The following is a 17,654-nucleotide window of genomic DNA, read 5'->3' as shown; positions in this document are numbered from 1 at the left end:
CCTCTCCACATGAACAAGCACACACACACACTCATATTTAACATTTTATTGGACAATTCCAACCATCAAAAACCTTTAAGTATTTCTTTCATTAGTCCATTGTTGATATAGTCCCAAAATGTTTTGCATGTCAGCAATCAAGTCTTCAATATTTATAACTTTCAAAAATATAGAAATATAGCTGGTATGATGCATAATGGGCTGGGGTTTGTTTCTTTCCCATTTAAATATCTAAAAATGAGCACAGAATATTTGCATTTGATGTATTTGCTTCCTAAAGGAAGCCCTTATTTATATTGTATTATTGTTACACCTTACATAAAGATACAGTTACCCCATCTTTATCCCATCGGAACCCACACACCTGCCTGATCTCTGCTTTAGACTGTACGTCATCATTCACGGCTTTCCTCGGTGTCTGCCTTCCTCTCCCCCTGTCTCCCCTGTCCTGTCTTGTAGGTACTACGTATGTGTGACTGTGCTGATCTACTTCCTGCCTCTGCTGGTGATGGGCTGTGCCTACCTGGTGGTGGGCCTCACCCTCTGGGCCAGTAACATACCTGGAGACTCCTCTGACCGCTACAAGGAGCAGCTCACTGCCAAACGCAAGGTACAGTACAGTATAAAGATACTATAAGCCTGTGTGTACATGCTCATAGCCAAATGCAAGGTTCCAATTATGAGTTTTGTAGGGTAAAGATATACTGCGGGGCTTGGTAAGAAGCAGGCTGTGACATCATTCAGTACAGTGCTTTGAGAGACTAGTAAAGTATCATATCACCTCCACCTTACCTGTCACCCTAGACCCACTTCAATTTGCTTACCACCCCAATAGGTCCACAGACGATGCAATCGCCATCACACTGCACACTGCCCTATCCCATCTGGACAAAAGGAATACCTATGTAAGAATGCTGTTCATTGACTATAGCTCAGCATTCAACACCATAGTATCCTCTAAGCTCATCATTATGCTTGAGGGCCTGAGTCTCAACCCCGTCCTGTGCAATTTGGCCCGTCAGGAAGTCCCGGACCATTCCCAGGTGGTGAAGGTAGGAAACAACATCTCCACTTCGCTGATCCGCAACACTGTGGCCACACATGGGTGCGTGCTCAGCCCCCCCCCCGTACTCCCTGTTCACCCATGACTGCATGGCCATGCACGCCTCCAACACAATCATCAAGTTTGCAGATGACACAACAGTAGTGGGCTTGATTACCAACAACGTTGAGACAGCCTACAGGGAGGAGGAGAGGGCACTCTGAGTGTGGTGTCAGGAAAATAATCCCTCACTCAACATCAACAAAACAGAGGAGACAATCGTGGACTTCAGGAAACAGCAGAGGGAGCATCCCCCCTATCCACATCGATGGGACGGCAGTGGAGAAGGTGGAAAGTTTTAATTTCCTTTGTGTGCACATCACGGACAAACTGAAATGGTCCATCCACACAGTGAGGTGAAGAAGGCGCAACAGCACCTCTTCAACCTCAGGAGGCTGAAGAAATTTGGCTTGTCACCTAAAACCCTCACAAACGTTTACTGATGCCCACAAGCGCAAGTCTCTCCAGAGGGTGGTGCGGTCTGCACAATGCATCACCAGGGGCAAACTATCTGCCCTCCAGGACACCTACAGCCCCCGATGTAACATGAAGGCCAAAAAGATCATCAAGGACAACAACCACCCGAGCCACTGCCTGTTCACCCTATTAACATCCAGAAGGTGAGATGAGTACAGGTACAACAAAGCAGGGACCGAGAAACTGAAAAACAGCTTCTATCTCAAGGCCATCAGACTGCTAAACAGCCATCACAGCCAGTTACCTTAGCTTTCTTGGGAACAGGAACAGTGGTGAACCTCTTGTGCGAACAATAGACTGGGATAGTGATTGATTGAATCTGTCTGTAAACACACCAGCCAGCTGGTCTGCGCATGCTCTGAGGACGCGGCTTGGGATGCCTTCTGGGCCGGCAGCCTTGCGAGGTTAACACGTTTAAATGTTCTACTCACGTTGGCTGCAGTTAGATATTGCTGCACTGTCGGAACTAGAAGCATAAGCATTTCACTACACTCACATTAGCATCTGCTAACCATGTGTATGTGACCAATAAGATTTGATTTGATTAACCTTGCATGGGTTTACATCATAGAACACATGTATCCTATAGTTTACATGCTCTGCCAGCAACTGTACATGAATGAGACCCTAGGGAATTTTGTAGTATCAGTATCTTGGATTTATGGGGCTAGCTCTATGCCTCTATGTTTATCTCCCACTTTAACTTGGACTTTTACTTTGACTTCTAAGTCTAGCATGTGTACCGCATGCTAGAACTCTCTCCGACTGAGCCATTCATTATAGACACATAGTTAGCAGATATGTTTGGTTAAGAGCTAGGGTCTATTTTCCTGAATTTCCGCCTGACTGACGTGCCCAAAGTAAACTGCATGTTACTCAGGCCCAGAGGCCAGGATATACATATAATTGGTAGCATTGGATAGAAAACACTTTCTACAAACACAAGTTTGTAGAAATGTAAAATAATGCATGAGACTATAACACAATTGATATGGTAGGTGAAAATCCAAACCGGATTTTTTTTTTTTTGAGGTCCCAGGCTCTTATAATGGAAAGGTATATGTCCTATGCAATTCTAGCTCCCAGATTTCAATTCCTAAGGCTTCCACTAGATGTCATGAGTCTTTGTTTAAGGTTTCTGGCTTGTTTCTTCCAACACGAGCCTGGTCCCAGTGGAAAATCAGTCTGTCGCTGTGTGACGATTTTACTTTTCTATTGAACATACTTCTTTCTGTATGAAATATTGTAGTTTATTTACAGTTCAGGATACATGAGGATTACATAGAAATATAGTTTGACTTGTTTGAACAAAGTTTAGCGGTTGTAACGGCTTTCTTGTGGTGAAGTAGAGGCGGACCAAAATGCAGCGTGGTGGTTATTCATGTTCTTTAATAAAGGAACTATACATGAATAAACTAACAAAACAATAAATGTGCGAAAACCTAAACAGTCCTATCTGGTGCAAACACAGAGACAGGAACAATCACCCACAAACACACAGTGAAACCCAGGCTACCTAAATATGGTTCCCAATCAGAGACAATGACTAACACCTGCCTCTGATTGAGAACCATATCAGGCCAGACATAGAAATAGACAAACAAGACATCCAACATAGAATGCCCACTCAGATCACACCCTGACCAACCAAAACATAGAAACATACAAAGCAAACTATGGTCAGGGTGTGACAGCGGTAACTATTTGGACTCCTTTGTCTGCATTTTGAACGAGCGGATTACTGAAATTGATGGCGCCAACTATACAGACTTTTCTGGGATATAAAGAAGGATTTTATCTAACAAAACGACCATTCATGTTGTAGCTGGGACCCTTGGGATTGCAAACAGAGGAAGATTTTCAAATGTAAGTGGTTTATTTAATTGCTATTTGTGATTTTATGAAGCCTGTGCTGGTTGAAAAATATGTTGTTAGGCGCCGTCCTCAAACAATCGCATGGTATGCTTTCGCTGTAAAGCCTATTGTAAATCGGACAATGCAGTTAGATTAACAATAATTTAAGCTTTTAAACAATATAAGATACTTGTATGTTCATAAATGTTTAATATGACGGTTATTTATTTGAATTGCGCTCCCTCTAATTTCACCGGATGTTGTCGACAGGTGTCCCGCTAGCGGGACGCCTAGCCTTAAGAAGAATCATGAAGGGCAATCAATAAACTAAAAGACACTTTAAATTAGAGATTTCCTCAGAAATGTACACATTCTCATGTCATGTTTGTAAATAATTTGCTTCCAGGAATACCTGCTTCCAGGAATGCTTCCAGGAATAATTCCTGGAATAGCACTATAAAAGGAACATGGTTCCATTTGGAACGCATCCTAAACAACTCTGCTGCATCAACTTCAGGTCAAGTCAGAGAAACAGAGGGAGGAGTTGAAAGTTGGTCAATGTTTACTTCTTCCTCCATGACTCATGAAATAAACACAATGACACCCTGAGCTTCAAGATCTCTCTACTCCTCTCATCATTCCCCAACGGACAGCTACATGTCTGATGGTTTCTTATTGCTCTAACATACACCATCTTCCACTTTCTTTCTGCTGTCTTGTCCCCTTTCTGAATGACTGAATTGAACACAGAATTACATTTAGAACTAATTAAATAGAATATCTGTGGAATGGATTAATTGAGCCCAACCCTTTGTGGTATCTGTGTCTGTGTTAGGTGGTGAAGATGATGATCGTGGTTGTGTGTACGTTTTCTCTCTGCTGGCTGCCCTACCACGTGTACTTCCTGCTCCACCTGTTCTTCCCCCTCCTGTTTGAGACGCTCTACATCCAACAGGTGTACCTGGCTGTCATGTGGCTGGCCATGAGCTCCACCATGTACAACCCTATCATCTACTGCTGTCTCAACGACAGGTAGGTATACTATACTACACTACACACAAGCACACACACTACACACGAACACACACACACACATACACGCACAATTGTTTATCATTCTCTTTAACACCTGTTTTTATTACGTACATAGATTATTCATTGCATTATTTATAAGTTATGGACTGTTCAGCACGTATTATTTATAAGTTATGGACTGTTCAGCACGTATTATTTATAAGTTATGGACTGTTCAGCACGTATTATTTATAAGTTATGGACTGTTCAGCACGTATTATTTATAAGTTATGGACTGTTCAGCACGTATTATTTATAACTTATGGACTGTTCAGCACGTATTATTTATAAGTTATGGACTGTTCAGCACGTATTATTTATAAGTTATGGACTGTTCAGCACGTATTATTTATAACTTATGGACTGTTCAGCACGTATTATTTATAAGTTATGGACTGTTCAGCACGTATTATTTATAAGTTATGGACTGTTCAGCACGTATTATTTATAAGTTATGGACTGTTCAGCACGTATTATTTATAAGTTATGGACTGTTCAGCACGTATTATTTATAACTTATGGACTGTTCAGCACGTATTATTTATAACTTATGGACTGTTCAGCACGTATTATTTATAACTTATGGACTGTTCAGCACTTATTATTTATAACTTATGGACTGTTCAGCACGTATTATTTATAAGTTATGGACTGTTCAGCACGTATTATTTATAAGTTATGGACTGTTCAGCACGTATTATTTATAAGTTATGGACTGTTCAGCACGTATTATTTATAAGTTATGGACTGTTCAGCACGTATTATTTATAAGTTATGGACTGTTCAGCACGTATTATTTATAAGTTATGGACTGTTCAGCACGTATTATTTATAAGTTATGGACTGTTCAGCACGTATTATTTATAAGTTATGGACTGTTCAGCACGTATTATTTATAAGTTATGGACTGTTCAGCACGTATTATTTATAAGTTATGGACTGTTCAGCACGTATTATTTATAAGTTATGGACTGTTCAGCACGTATTATTTATAACTTTTACCACTGTGGTGAAGGCTAAATGAAAAATACTTATTTTTACATTTTTTTTTACATTTAAGTCATTTAGCAGACGCTCTTATCCAGAGCGACTTACAAATTGGTGCATTGACCTTATGACATCCAGTGGAGCAGCCACTTTACAATAGTGCATCTAAATCTTTTAAGGGGGGGTGAGAAGGATTACTTTATCCTATCCAAGGTATTCCTTGGATAGGATAAAGTAATCCTTCTCACCCCCCCTTAAAAGATTTAGATGCACTATTGTAAATTTTTCCTGCGTGAAAAACAACCACTTGCTCTCATATGACTTGTTGACATCCTGGGTAGGGCATAATAATAGTAAAACCTCTATGAGTTAGTTTTTTAATGATTTAAAAATTGTTTTGGAAAGACAGATGTCTAATATTGCATTTGTAACCAAGTGGGAAGTGTGAATCTACCACCATAGAGTTAGATGGTATGGACACTGTCATTGAGTGCTTCACCATTTTAAAGTAGTCAGCTGGGTGGGATGATTCCATCCGGTTCATCAGGAGGGATCCGCCAATAAATTCTACTTGTGAGCAAACATTCCATAATTGTAGGTAGCAGGAAATCACCAACCATGGCTTTATACATGTTCAAACAATACACTCTAGATGGCAGGCAGTATGTACCTTTTTAGTTTGCCAATTAATAGCAGTAGAAGAAAATGGACTACTTCAAAATGGAGTATGGCCAAAATGGCCTCAATGGCGCTGCCCGTGCGCTCACAGACACCATAATGGAACATATATAAAGATGATCTCTATCATTCTATATGTTTATCACATATGACTGGAAAAAATACAATTGAACGGCCCTCCAACTGGTAATTACTAGCAGGAAACTTGTCTATCATCATTGAGCTCCAATCGGGAGGTAGGAATTTACCAGTTGTGAAGTTGTAGATACCAATTGGATGCATTCACGTGCACTTGCTGAGAAACATCCGATTAGCTAATAGCCAACAAGCTGTGTCAACCATAAACTAAAAGTACAGCTATCAGGCTCGTAAAGAACTGGTCTTCAAAAACCATATCAATAAATAGCTTTATAAAAATACTGTTTCATAGTTAAATGCTGAAAATGTTGAAATCAAGGTAATTTCCTTAGTAGGTGACATCAGAGGTCACCATTTGGGACAAGTCAGAGCTCAAGGAGGATAGAGGTTTCTCACTAGTAATGACCAGTTAGTATCATGTTTTAAGGTATGACCCAAGTGCAGACAGTGTTGAAGAAATTCATGTTTATTCTTTAAACAGGGGCATGCAAACGACAGGTCAAGGCTGGCAGGGGTATATAATCCAGAGTAGTGGGGTAAAGGCACCGGAACAGCAGGCGGGCTCAGGGTCAGGACAGGCAGGGGTATATAATCCAGAGTAGTGGGGTAAAGGCACCGGAACAGCAGGCGGGCTCAGGGTCAGGACAGGCAGGGGTATATAATCCAGAGTAGTGGGGTAAAGGCACCGGAACAGCAGGCGGGCTCAGGGTCAGGACAGGCAGGGGTATATAATCCAGAGTAGTGGGGTAAAGGCACCGGAACAGCAGGCGGGCTCAGGGTCAGGACAGGCAGGGGTATATAATCCAGAGTAGTGGGGTAAAGGCACCGGAACAGCAGGCGGGCTCAGGGTCAGGACAGGCAGGGGTATATAATCCAGATTAGGTATAAGGCACCGGAACAGCAGGCGGGCTCAGGGTCAGGACAGGCAGAGGTCAGTAATCCAGAGTAGTGGGGTATAAGGCACCGGAACAGCAGGCGGGCTCAGGGTCAGGACAGGCAGGGGTATATAATCCAGATTGGGTATAAGGCACCGGAACAGCAGGCGGGCTCAGGGTCAGGACAGGCAGGGGTATATAATCCAGATTGGGTATAAGGCACCGGAACAGCAGGCGGGCTCAGGGTCAGGACAGGCAGGGGTATATAATCCAGATTGGGTATAAGGCACCGGAACAGCAGGCGGGCTCAGGGTCAGGACAGGCAGGGGTATATAATCCAGATTGGGTATAAGGCACCGGAACAGCAGGCGGGGTCAGGACAGGCAGGGGTATATAATCCAGATTGGGTATAAGGCACCGGAACAGCAGGCGGGCTCAGGGTCAGGACAGGCAGGGGTATATAATCCAGATTGGGTATAAGGCACCGGAACAGCAGGCGGGCTCAGGGTCAGGACAGGCAGGGGTATATAATCCAGAGTAGTGGGGTAAAGGCACCGGAACAGCAGGCGGGCTCAGGGTCAGGACAGGCAGGGGTATATAATCCAGAGTAGTGGGGTAAAGGCACCGGAACAGCAGGCGGGCTCAGGGTCAGGACAGGCAGGGGTATATAATCCAGAGTAGTGGGGTAAAGGCACCGGAACAGCAGGCGGGCTCAGGGTCAGGACAGGCAGGGGTATATAATCCAGAGTAGTGGGGTAAAGGCACCGGAACAGCAGGCGGGCTCAGGGTCAGGACAGGCAGGGGTATATAATCCAGAGTAGTGGGGTAAAGGCACCGGAACAGCAGGCGGGCTCAGGGTCAGGACAGGCAGGGGTATATAATCCAGATTAGGTATAAGGCACCGGAACAGCAGGCGGGCTCAGGGTCAGGACAGGCAGAGGTCAGTAATCCAGAGTAGTGGGGTATAAGGCACCGGAACAGCAGGCGGGCTCAGGGTCAGGACAGGCAGGGGTATATAATCCAGATTGGGTATAAGGCACCGGAACAGCAGGCGGGCTCAGGGTCAGGACAGGCAGGGGTATATAATCCAGATTGGGTATAAGGCACCGGAACAGCAGGCGGGCTCAGGGTCAGGACAGGCAGGGGTATATAATCCAGATTGGGTATAAGGCACCGGAACAGCAGGCGGGCTCAGGGTCAGGACAGGCAGGGGTATATAATCCAGATTGGGTATAAGGCACCGGAACAGCAGGCGGGCTCAGGGTCAGGACAGGCAGGGGTATATAATCCAGATTGGGTATAAGGCACCGGAACAGCAGGCGGGGTCAGGACAGGCAGGGGTATATAATCCAGATTGGGTATAAGGCACCGGAACAGCAGGCGGGCTCAGGGTCAGGACAGGCAGGGGTATATAATCCAGATTGGGTATAAGGCACCGGAACAGCAGGCGGGCTCAGGGTCAGGACAGGCAGGGGTATATAATCCAGATTGGGTATAAGGCACCGGAACAGCAGGCGGGCTCAGGGTCAGGACAGGCAGAGGTCAGTAATCCAGAGTAGTGGGGTAAAGGAACCGGAACAGCAGGCGGGCTCAGGGTTAGGACAGGCAGAGGTCAGTAATCCAGAGTAGTGGGGTAAAGGCACCGGAACAGCAGGCGGGCTCAGGGTCAGGACAGGCAGAGGTCAGTAATCCAGAGTAGTGGGGTAAAGGAACCGGAACAGCAGGCGGGCTCAGGGTTAGGACAGGCAGAGGTCAGTAATCCAGAGTAGTAGGGTAAAGGCACCGGAACAGCAGGCGGGCTCAGGGTCAGGACAGGCAGAGGTCAGTAATCCAGAGTAGTGGGGTAAAGGCACCGGAACAGCAGGCGGGCTCAGGACAGGCAGAGGTCAGTAATCCAGAGTAGTGGGGTAAAGGCACCGGAACAGCAGGCAGGCTCAGGGTCAGGACAGGCAGAGGTCAGTAATCCAGAGTAGTGGGGCAAAGGTACAGGATGACAGGCAGGCTCGGGGCAGGCAGAAATTGTAAAAACCGGGAAACTAGAAAACAGGCACTAAAGCACAGACAGGCGCAAGGGAAAAACGCTGGTAGGTATGAACAAACAAATTGAACTGGCACAGACCAGTATAAATACCCAAGGGATAATTGGGAAGATGGGCGACACCTGGAGGGGGGTGGAGACCAGCACAAGGACAGGTGAAACATATCAGGGCGTGACAGTTAGAGGGCTGTAGATTTTTCACAGTGGTATGTTGTAAACATATAGAAGGATAGCAATATCAACTTTATACATGTCCCATTATGGTATCTGTGAGCGCACATGCAGCACCATTGAGGCCATCTTCCTTTTGAAGTAGTCAATTACATTTTTGTACTACCTATATGAGTTGGCAAACAAACTGAAAGGATGCATACCGCCAGCTAGAGTGTGTTGTTTGAACAGGTTTAAAAGCCAGGTTGCCGATGTACGTACTACCAACAACAGTTTTGGAATGTTTGCTCACGAGTATAATTAATTGGCTGATGACCCAGATGGAATCATGTGATCCTTCCTTCACCCAAATGAAGGCCCACCCAGTTAACTACTTTAAAATTCTGTAAGCCCTCAAAGGCAATGTCCATGTGCCAAAATGGGTTTTATCCATCTAGAGTCCAAAACTTTATGGTGGTAAATTCCCACTTCCGACCTGGTTACGAACACAGAATAATTCACTGTGGTGGTAAAGTTTTATGAAGAGCCAACTTTCAATTAGTTTTCAGAATAACAAGCTGGTGTCTGAAAAAAGTCTGAAAAGTCTTTGAAATATGTCTCTGAAAGATGCCTATTTCATACTCTGAGTGTCGTTACAAGACAAAATTAAAATGTGAGAGTTAGTTGCACTGCTAGAGAACTGTTAGGGTCTAAGTCATGAATCATTATACAGTGCTCTTCTCTCCACAGCAATATCCATTTGAAGTTTTAAAATTCATAACCACATCTGCCTCCCCACTCATTTTCCAACAAATTCTTGCCTCTTCGTCTGTCTTCAGCCATTTTACTTTCCCTTTTTTTGAACATCTCTCCTGTCTGTCTGTCTGTCTGTCTGTCTGTCTGTCTGTCTGTCTGTCTGTCTGTCTGTCTGTCTGTCTGTCTGTCTGTCTGTCTGTCTGTCTGTCTGTCTGTCTGTCTGTCTGTCTGTCTGTCTGTCTGTCTGTCTGTCTGTCTGTCTGTCTGTCTGCATGTCCTCTGTTATCTATCCGTTTGTCTGTCTGTATGTCTCTCTGTCCTTCCCTAGGTTCCGAGCTGGCTTCAAGCAGGCCTTCAGCTGCTGTCCCTGTGTCCCCACCGGCTCCTACGAGGGTCTGGAGCTCAAGTCCACACGTTACCTGCAGACCCAGGCCAGCATGTACAAGGCCAGCCGCATGGAGACCAACGTGTCCTCCGTGATGCATGTGGCCGACGACCTGGAGCCTCCCAGGTTTGGGGCCCTATCTGTGGCCGGGTGTCGGTCCGAGGCGCAGGGGGTTAGCGGAGGGGGAGGGGGGTTGTGTGCAGTAGCGGCACCCAGGTGCTCCTCTCTGGACCTGACCTCTAACGGCTCCTCGTCCCGCAGTGTCTCCAAGAATGTGTCGGAGACCTCCAGCTTCTACTCTAGCAACAACCTGCCTGAGTAGAGAGGGGAAAGGAGAATCAGGCACCGCTAAACACTCTATCTCACTATACCTGCCCATGGGGGCTGTGTTTGTGTATGTGTGTGCATGCATGCGTGTGCACATATATTCCATCCATGTTTGTCTTTGACCATTTACATAATGTCCTTTTTTAAAATTTTGGGCATCAAGTCTACCACTTGTGGCCGAGGCTTGGTTGGTTCCCCTTCAGAGGGCAGTGCGCTTATCCAGTGGTCCTTGGTTTAAACTAAGGCAATAAGGCATATCTAGGGCACACTGCCTGGTACCTGCTATAGCCCAGAGAGATACTGTAAGGGCTGGGTTCATGACTGGGTAACAAGACTGGGTCAATACGGGACAGGACTGGGTCAATACAGGACAAGATTGGGTCAATACAGGACAAGACTGGGTCAATACGGGACAAGACTGGGTCAATACGGGACAAGACTGGGTCAATACGGGACAGGACTGGGTCAATACAGGACAAGATTGGGTCAATACAGGATAAGACTGGGTCAATACAGGACAAGACTGGGTCAATACAGGACAAGACTGGATCAATACAAGACAGGACTGGGTAAATAAAGGACAAGATTGGGTCAATACAGGATAAGACTGGGTCAATACAGGACAAGATTGGGTCAATACAGGACAAGATTGGGTCAATATGGGATAAGACTGGGTCAATACGGGACAAGATTGGGTCAATACAGGACAAGATTGGGTCAATATAGGATAAGACTGTGTCAATACAGGACAAGATTGGGTCAATACAGGACAAGACTGGGTCAAAATAGGATAAGACTGGGTCAATACAGGACAAGACTGGGTCAATACAGGACAAGACTGGGTCAATACAGGACAAGACTGGGTCAATATAGGACAAGACTGGGTCAATACAGGACAAGATTGGGTCAATATAGGATAAGACTGGGTCAATATAGGATACGATTGAGTCAATACAGTACAAGACTGGGTCAATATAGGATAAGACTGGGTCAATACAGGACAAGACTGGGTCAATACAGTATAAGATTGGGTCAATAGAGTACAAGGTTAATACAGGACACAGCACTAACTGAACCCGATAACATTCACACTATCCACACACCTTCAACTATCAGAATGTATCCAATACTTATCTAGCAATTGACATTTGCTTCTAAGGACCCACTCACCACACACACACAGTGGTGTATGAGTTCATATTACCACCCGTACTTCTGAATGGTGCATTAATGTTTGATTGCCGCCCCCGTGCTGGAAGCACAGTCAGTCCTCACAGTATAGTGGTTTTCTCAGCTTGTCAGAAACATATGCCATTCCTGCCATTCCTGTAGCATCTCCTGAGCCCCTATAGTGGAGCCCAGGGTTAACAAGCCCACACTCCATAGGACACACACTTTGAAACAGATTATTGTGGCTGAGGTGTGTTTAGCTGGTGTCCTGTCAGTATGTAGACTTCAGTGGAATAATGTGGGATAGAGCTGAACAAACAGACCCTAACCTGAACAGTGATAGTCAGCTGTGTACAAGACAACAGGAGAGAAAAGTGGTGTGATTACAGAGGCAGGGAAACTGCACTGTGAGGACTTCCTCTTATACAGCATGATCTTATTGACAGTAAAGGCTAGATGGATTGTGTTTTCGGGGATGATGTTAGTTCTTGTAACTAGCGATGGGAAGATGTGCCTGGATACTTATAGCATAATTCAGATATGAGAGGAAGGGAGGCAGCTTAGAGGCCATGCTCTCTTTATGAGACCTCTGGGTCTCAAATGGAACCCTATTCCCTTTATAGTGCGCTACTTTTGACCAGAGTCCTATGGACCCTGTTCAAAAGTAGTACACTAAATAGAGGACAGAGAGGACAGGAGGGGTAACAGAGGGTCAACATGATCTAGAGGACAGGAGGGGTAACAGGGGCAAGTAACACCTGTTACTTCATATCTCTGGGCCTTGTAAGAGTGAGTTTATTGGTAGTGTGGAATATACACTGAACAAAAATATAAACACATCATGTAAAGTGTAGGTCCCATGTTTCATGAGCTGAAATAAAATATCCCAGAAATATTCCATACTCACAAAAAGCTTATTTCTCTCAAACTTTGTGCACAAATGCATTGACATCCCTGTTAGTGAGCATTTCTCCTGTGCCAAGATAATCCATCCACCTGACAGGTGTGACATATCAAGAAGCTGATTAAACAGCATGATCACTATACAGGTGCTCCTTGTGCTGGGGACAATAAAAGGTCACTCTAAAATGTGCAGTTTTGTCACACAACACAATGCCACAGATGTCTCAAGTTTTGAGGGAGCGTGTAACTGTCATGTTGACTACAGGAATGTCCACCAGAGAATTGAATGTTCATTTCTCTACCATAAGCTGCCTCCAACATTGTTTTAGAGAATTTGCCATTACATCCAACTGGACTCACAACAGCAGACCACGTGTATGGCTTTGTGTAGGTGAGCAGTTTGCTGATGTCAACATTGTGAACAGAGTGCCCCATGGTGGCGGTGGGGTTATGGTATGGGCAGACATAAGCTACGGACAACAAGCACAATTGCATTTTATCGATGGCAATTTGAATGCACAGAAATACTGTGACGAAATGCTGAGGCCCATTGTGGGGCTCATTTGTTTTTAAGGTACTGTATCTGTGACCAACAGATACATATCTGTATTTCCAGTCATGTGAAATCCATAGATTAGGGCCTAATGGTTTTATTTCAATTGACTGATTTTCTCATATATGAACTGTAACTCAGTAAAATCTTACAAATTGTTGTATGTTGCGTTTATATTTGTATTCACTATATAATCTACAATATAATCTACTATATCTAATATATCTACCGGAGACAGTAACTGAGGAGTGACAGTGCAGAAAGAATAGTTATCTAATTATAATGGGATAAGTAGATATTCTACGCACCCAATGATTTACATTTTAATGGGATGATTTGTGTGTGTGTGCGTGCATGTGTGCGTGTGAGTTTGTGCGTGTGTGCGTGTGCGTGTGAGTTTGTGCGTGTGTGCGTGTGCGTGTGCGTGTTGACAGTTACATGTCTCAGTGGGCCCAGTAATCTGTAAAACAGAGGCCAGGATACACTAGACATTCCATTACTCCTGTAGACAGCAACTAAATGAAACACGCCTTGCAACTGATTAATTTACCATGGGGAACCAGGCAGGCTGTGATTCTCTGCAAACAAGCTCTCCCAGGCACAGACACTAGTCTAGCTAAAAAGGCATTGCTCTCTTACAGTTAGTCAGACAACATACGGACTGAATACTAAAACCAAAAATAGACCAAACACTCAGTTTCAAAATGCTGCAGAATGTTTTTCCATTTCAGATGGCAGGTTCAAGTGGGGATTTTGTCAAAGACAGGCAACTGAATGCGTAATCAACCGCATTCAAACCCCATCTGTTAATTGACAATGTTCCAGGTTGGATGGTAGGTTGTTTAAGAAAGCAGTGTTGGTTTTGATCACTGTAGTGATGGAGACAATAAGTTTGCCTTGTTCCTGAGAGAGCTGGCGCCAGGCTGACTACTCAACTGGGTGAATGTCCTCATCAGTGCCATCACTCCTCAATCACACTAATTACCCACAAGAAAAGAGAGAGACGGAACAGAGAGAGAGACAGAACAACTGCACACACACATAAAGAGAAGCACACAGGCAAAGACACAGGGTAAAAAGAGAAGATATCTCTTTTGTCGTAAGAGTCATTCTAAAATGGTGTGTCTGTTGCAGAGGTAGTGTTTGTATTCATTAAAACGTGATGCCCAGTTAGGTAAAAAAAAGAAGAAGATGGTTGTAAGTGTGTGCATGTGTGTGTGATGTGTTTTTCACTTACCTGTATGTAGGAGTCTACCATCTACATGATGGACCCTGGCTGCTGCAGCGCACCATGAGATGTGCTTATCTCTGCTACAGTGACCTGAGTGGTTACTGCTTTGATGGTCCCAGCTGTACTGCTAGACAGCAGCTCACACACAGCTTATAGTATACCACAGTTACAGTTGCATTCCAAATGGAACCCCATTCCCCATATGGAATAGGTAGACATGGGACGCACACACAGTGCTCTCTGATACACTGCTGAATGAGCAGTTCATATCTTGTGTGGACCTCTTTGTACATAGTACAGTTATGTTTGGGATGTTCTTTATGTACAGTATAACATTGTTGTTTCTTTGAAATGTAATTGTCAATCATACCAGTTCACTTCCTACTGTAATGTTACAAGCACTTGCTTGTTTGCTACTATACATGGCTTGGCTTGTGAGGTCTGTGTTGATCTCTGTTGTACATTTAGTTTTGATTGTAACTGTCAAGCTAGACATCCCATGAAAGCGGTTGACAATATTCAACTATTACAGCTGCTGTGATGGGGTTTACAAGCTGTCGGAGGGAGAAATGGCACGATGCAACTTTGATCTCTCTATTGCATTAATCTAGCAAATGGATTTCTCTTGTCAGGCGGTTGACTTCTCTGAGACAATGTTGAACATTTCTGATACTTTGTCTGACAACCAACACTGACTGAACTATTAGCCCAGTAGGCAGCATCCATGGAGGGAGATCTCTGTTACAACACAACATGTATCACAGGCCAGTTTCACATTACAGCCTCTAGCGGAGTCTCCTCCTCTGGCTACTATCAGCAACTATATCCCAAATATCGAGAACCCTCTTGCAGTACATTTTTTAGTGGCTGGGGGAGGATTCTAAATGTTGCACTGTATTAAAGTATGACTTTGATATTTCATGCTTTCATATGTGTTATTATGTGTTATTATGTGTTATTTCAGACATGTGTTTCATGTGTATATCTTACTCTTGTTGGGAGTTATTATGTCAGCATTGTGAACAGTACTTATTACAGTATTATCAATACATTTTTTTAGCAGGATTCATTAGTAAACAATCGAAGGTATTTACAAAGTCAGTATTATTTTACACTCAACCACTATCTCTGATCTACATTATCAGATGTTTCTTGGAGTTTGTTTGCCTTTTAAAGTGTAACTATATTGTTTATTGTTTGTTGTTTTCAAGGTACAGCTCAATATTGTGTTAATGTTATAAATAAATGTTACCTTTTATTGTAGCTACCATTTTAGTTCACCATCAGTTTGGCAGGAATAGTGTACCCTGTAGTATTTATTATGGCTTCACACAAATAGTCTAACAATGTTTCCGTTTAGATAAAGTTTAAACATCAATTCATAACGAATAAATCGAAAGCAAACCTGCAGACCTTAGGAGAGAAACAGCGCCTTTAGCTAAATAATGTTGGGGAATCACTAAAACATCACAGGAAAGTTAGCTCTGTGAGCAGCACAGTCTGGTCTCTACCTCATTGCAATTCCTGACCTTCAGTGGAGCCCTCACCAGACAGAGGAGAGGAGAGAAGAGGGAGAGGAAAGGAGAGGGTCTATCAGCCCTCACCAGACAGAGGAGAGGAGAGAAGAGGGAGAGGAAAGGAGAGGGTCTATCAGCCCTCACCAGACAGAGGAGAGGAGAGAAGATGGGGAGGAAAGGGAGCAGTGAACGAAGCGCCTCGTGTCAGATGAAGCATATTTGTGTTTGGACTGGACCTTTGTTGTCTGTCTGTAAAAGGAGAGTAGAGGACAGTCTGTGCGTATTAAACTCCAGTCTATCTGCATGGGCCTGGCCAGAGTCTGGCTGTCCACATCTCTGTAGAAAAGGAGTGACTCATAGGCCATGTACTTTATGGCACCTTAGTCCCTTCATAGTGCACTACTTTTCACGAGAGCCTAATGTTCCCTGGTCAAAAGTAGGGCACTATAAAGGGAATAGGGTGCAAATCACAGACAGGGGCTTGGCTGTCCGGAAGCAGTTTGTCTTAGAATCATCTGACCATAACAAAGGTTTCCATCCTATTTCAAGGAAAATATAAGAATAAACCTGTAAGAGCAGTCCTGCATGATTGTAGAGCGACCAAGCCGCAGCCCAAAACTTCAATTGCCTTGGTGACGAATGCATTAGGAGACAGAAGTGAAGTTGACAGATATGAGCAGAATAGGCAATGAGATACAAAATGATATTGACAGCATGGAGAGATTGAAAGAGAAGAGGGAGACAGAGAGACTGACAGAGGGGAGGAGACGGTGAGGGAGTATAGAGGAGTCCATGCTGAGATTGATTATCACGTTGGGCCCCAACACGGTGGCTCCCGACGGATCTGCAGCTCATGTAAATAAATCCAGATTTTCTTCATTCACTCATCTCACTTCTTCTCAGAAGCATATCACCTCACTCAAAGAGAGAGGCGGGATGGAGGGGGGGTCTGATAGAGAGAGATAGCCAATAGACAACTTGAATGCACTAGCTAGATTCTTCAACGATCACCCCTAGAGAAGGAGTGTGTGTGTGTCTTTAGCGGCCTGAGCAGCCGTGGAGTGATTAGTGTCGGTGTGAGTGGCAGGTGGTAGGAGAGCAGTAAGGGGATTGTGAGAAGCTGCTCTCCACTGAGACTTTGTTTCACTCCACTACATGACTGTTACTTGCCAAAAGATACCGATACTACCGTTCCGGTTGTTTACACTGAGCTGCACAGAGGTCGGAACCAATCATGGTTACATTAACACACCGTGGAGCCAGCATGAGATATGGTTCGGAAAACGTACCTCAATGCAGGGAGGGATATGGCACTGTACTCCAAATTTGACCTTTATCCACACTGCTCCATTGAGAAGATTGAAATACTGCTTGTTTTCCTGGAAAATGGCCCTTTCGGCCTCATGCTAGCTAGCAGTAGCCACAGGAGCCATTATGGA

The 17,654-nt window shown here is 44.4% G+C and overlaps 1 protein-coding gene across 1 annotated transcript in view; it reads left to right on the top strand.

Annotated features, from left to right (window-relative positions):
- LOC115140599 (substance-P receptor-like) overlaps positions 1–17,111 on the top strand; it is a 53,356-nt gene extending 36,245 nt beyond the window's left edge. The window contains exons 3-5 of the mRNA XM_029678949.2: positions 460–610; positions 4,269–4,465; positions 10,458–17,111. Coding sequence (XP_029534809.1) covers positions 460–610; positions 4,269–4,465; positions 10,458–10,836 — 727 coding nt within the window. The 3' untranslated portion in view covers positions 10,837–17,111. The remainder of the gene's footprint in view (positions 1–459; positions 611–4,268; positions 4,466–10,457) is intronic.
- Positions 17,112–17,654: the final 543 nt, after the last annotated feature.

The sequence above is a fragment of the Oncorhynchus nerka genome, linkage group LG13 (genome assembly GCF_034236695.1).
Source record: "Oncorhynchus nerka isolate Pitt River linkage group LG13, Oner_Uvic_2.0, whole genome shotgun sequence".
NCBI classification, from domain to species: domain Eukaryota; kingdom Metazoa; phylum Chordata; class Actinopteri; order Salmoniformes; family Salmonidae; genus Oncorhynchus; species Oncorhynchus nerka.
This window is presented reverse-complemented; position numbering and strand designations above follow the sequence as displayed.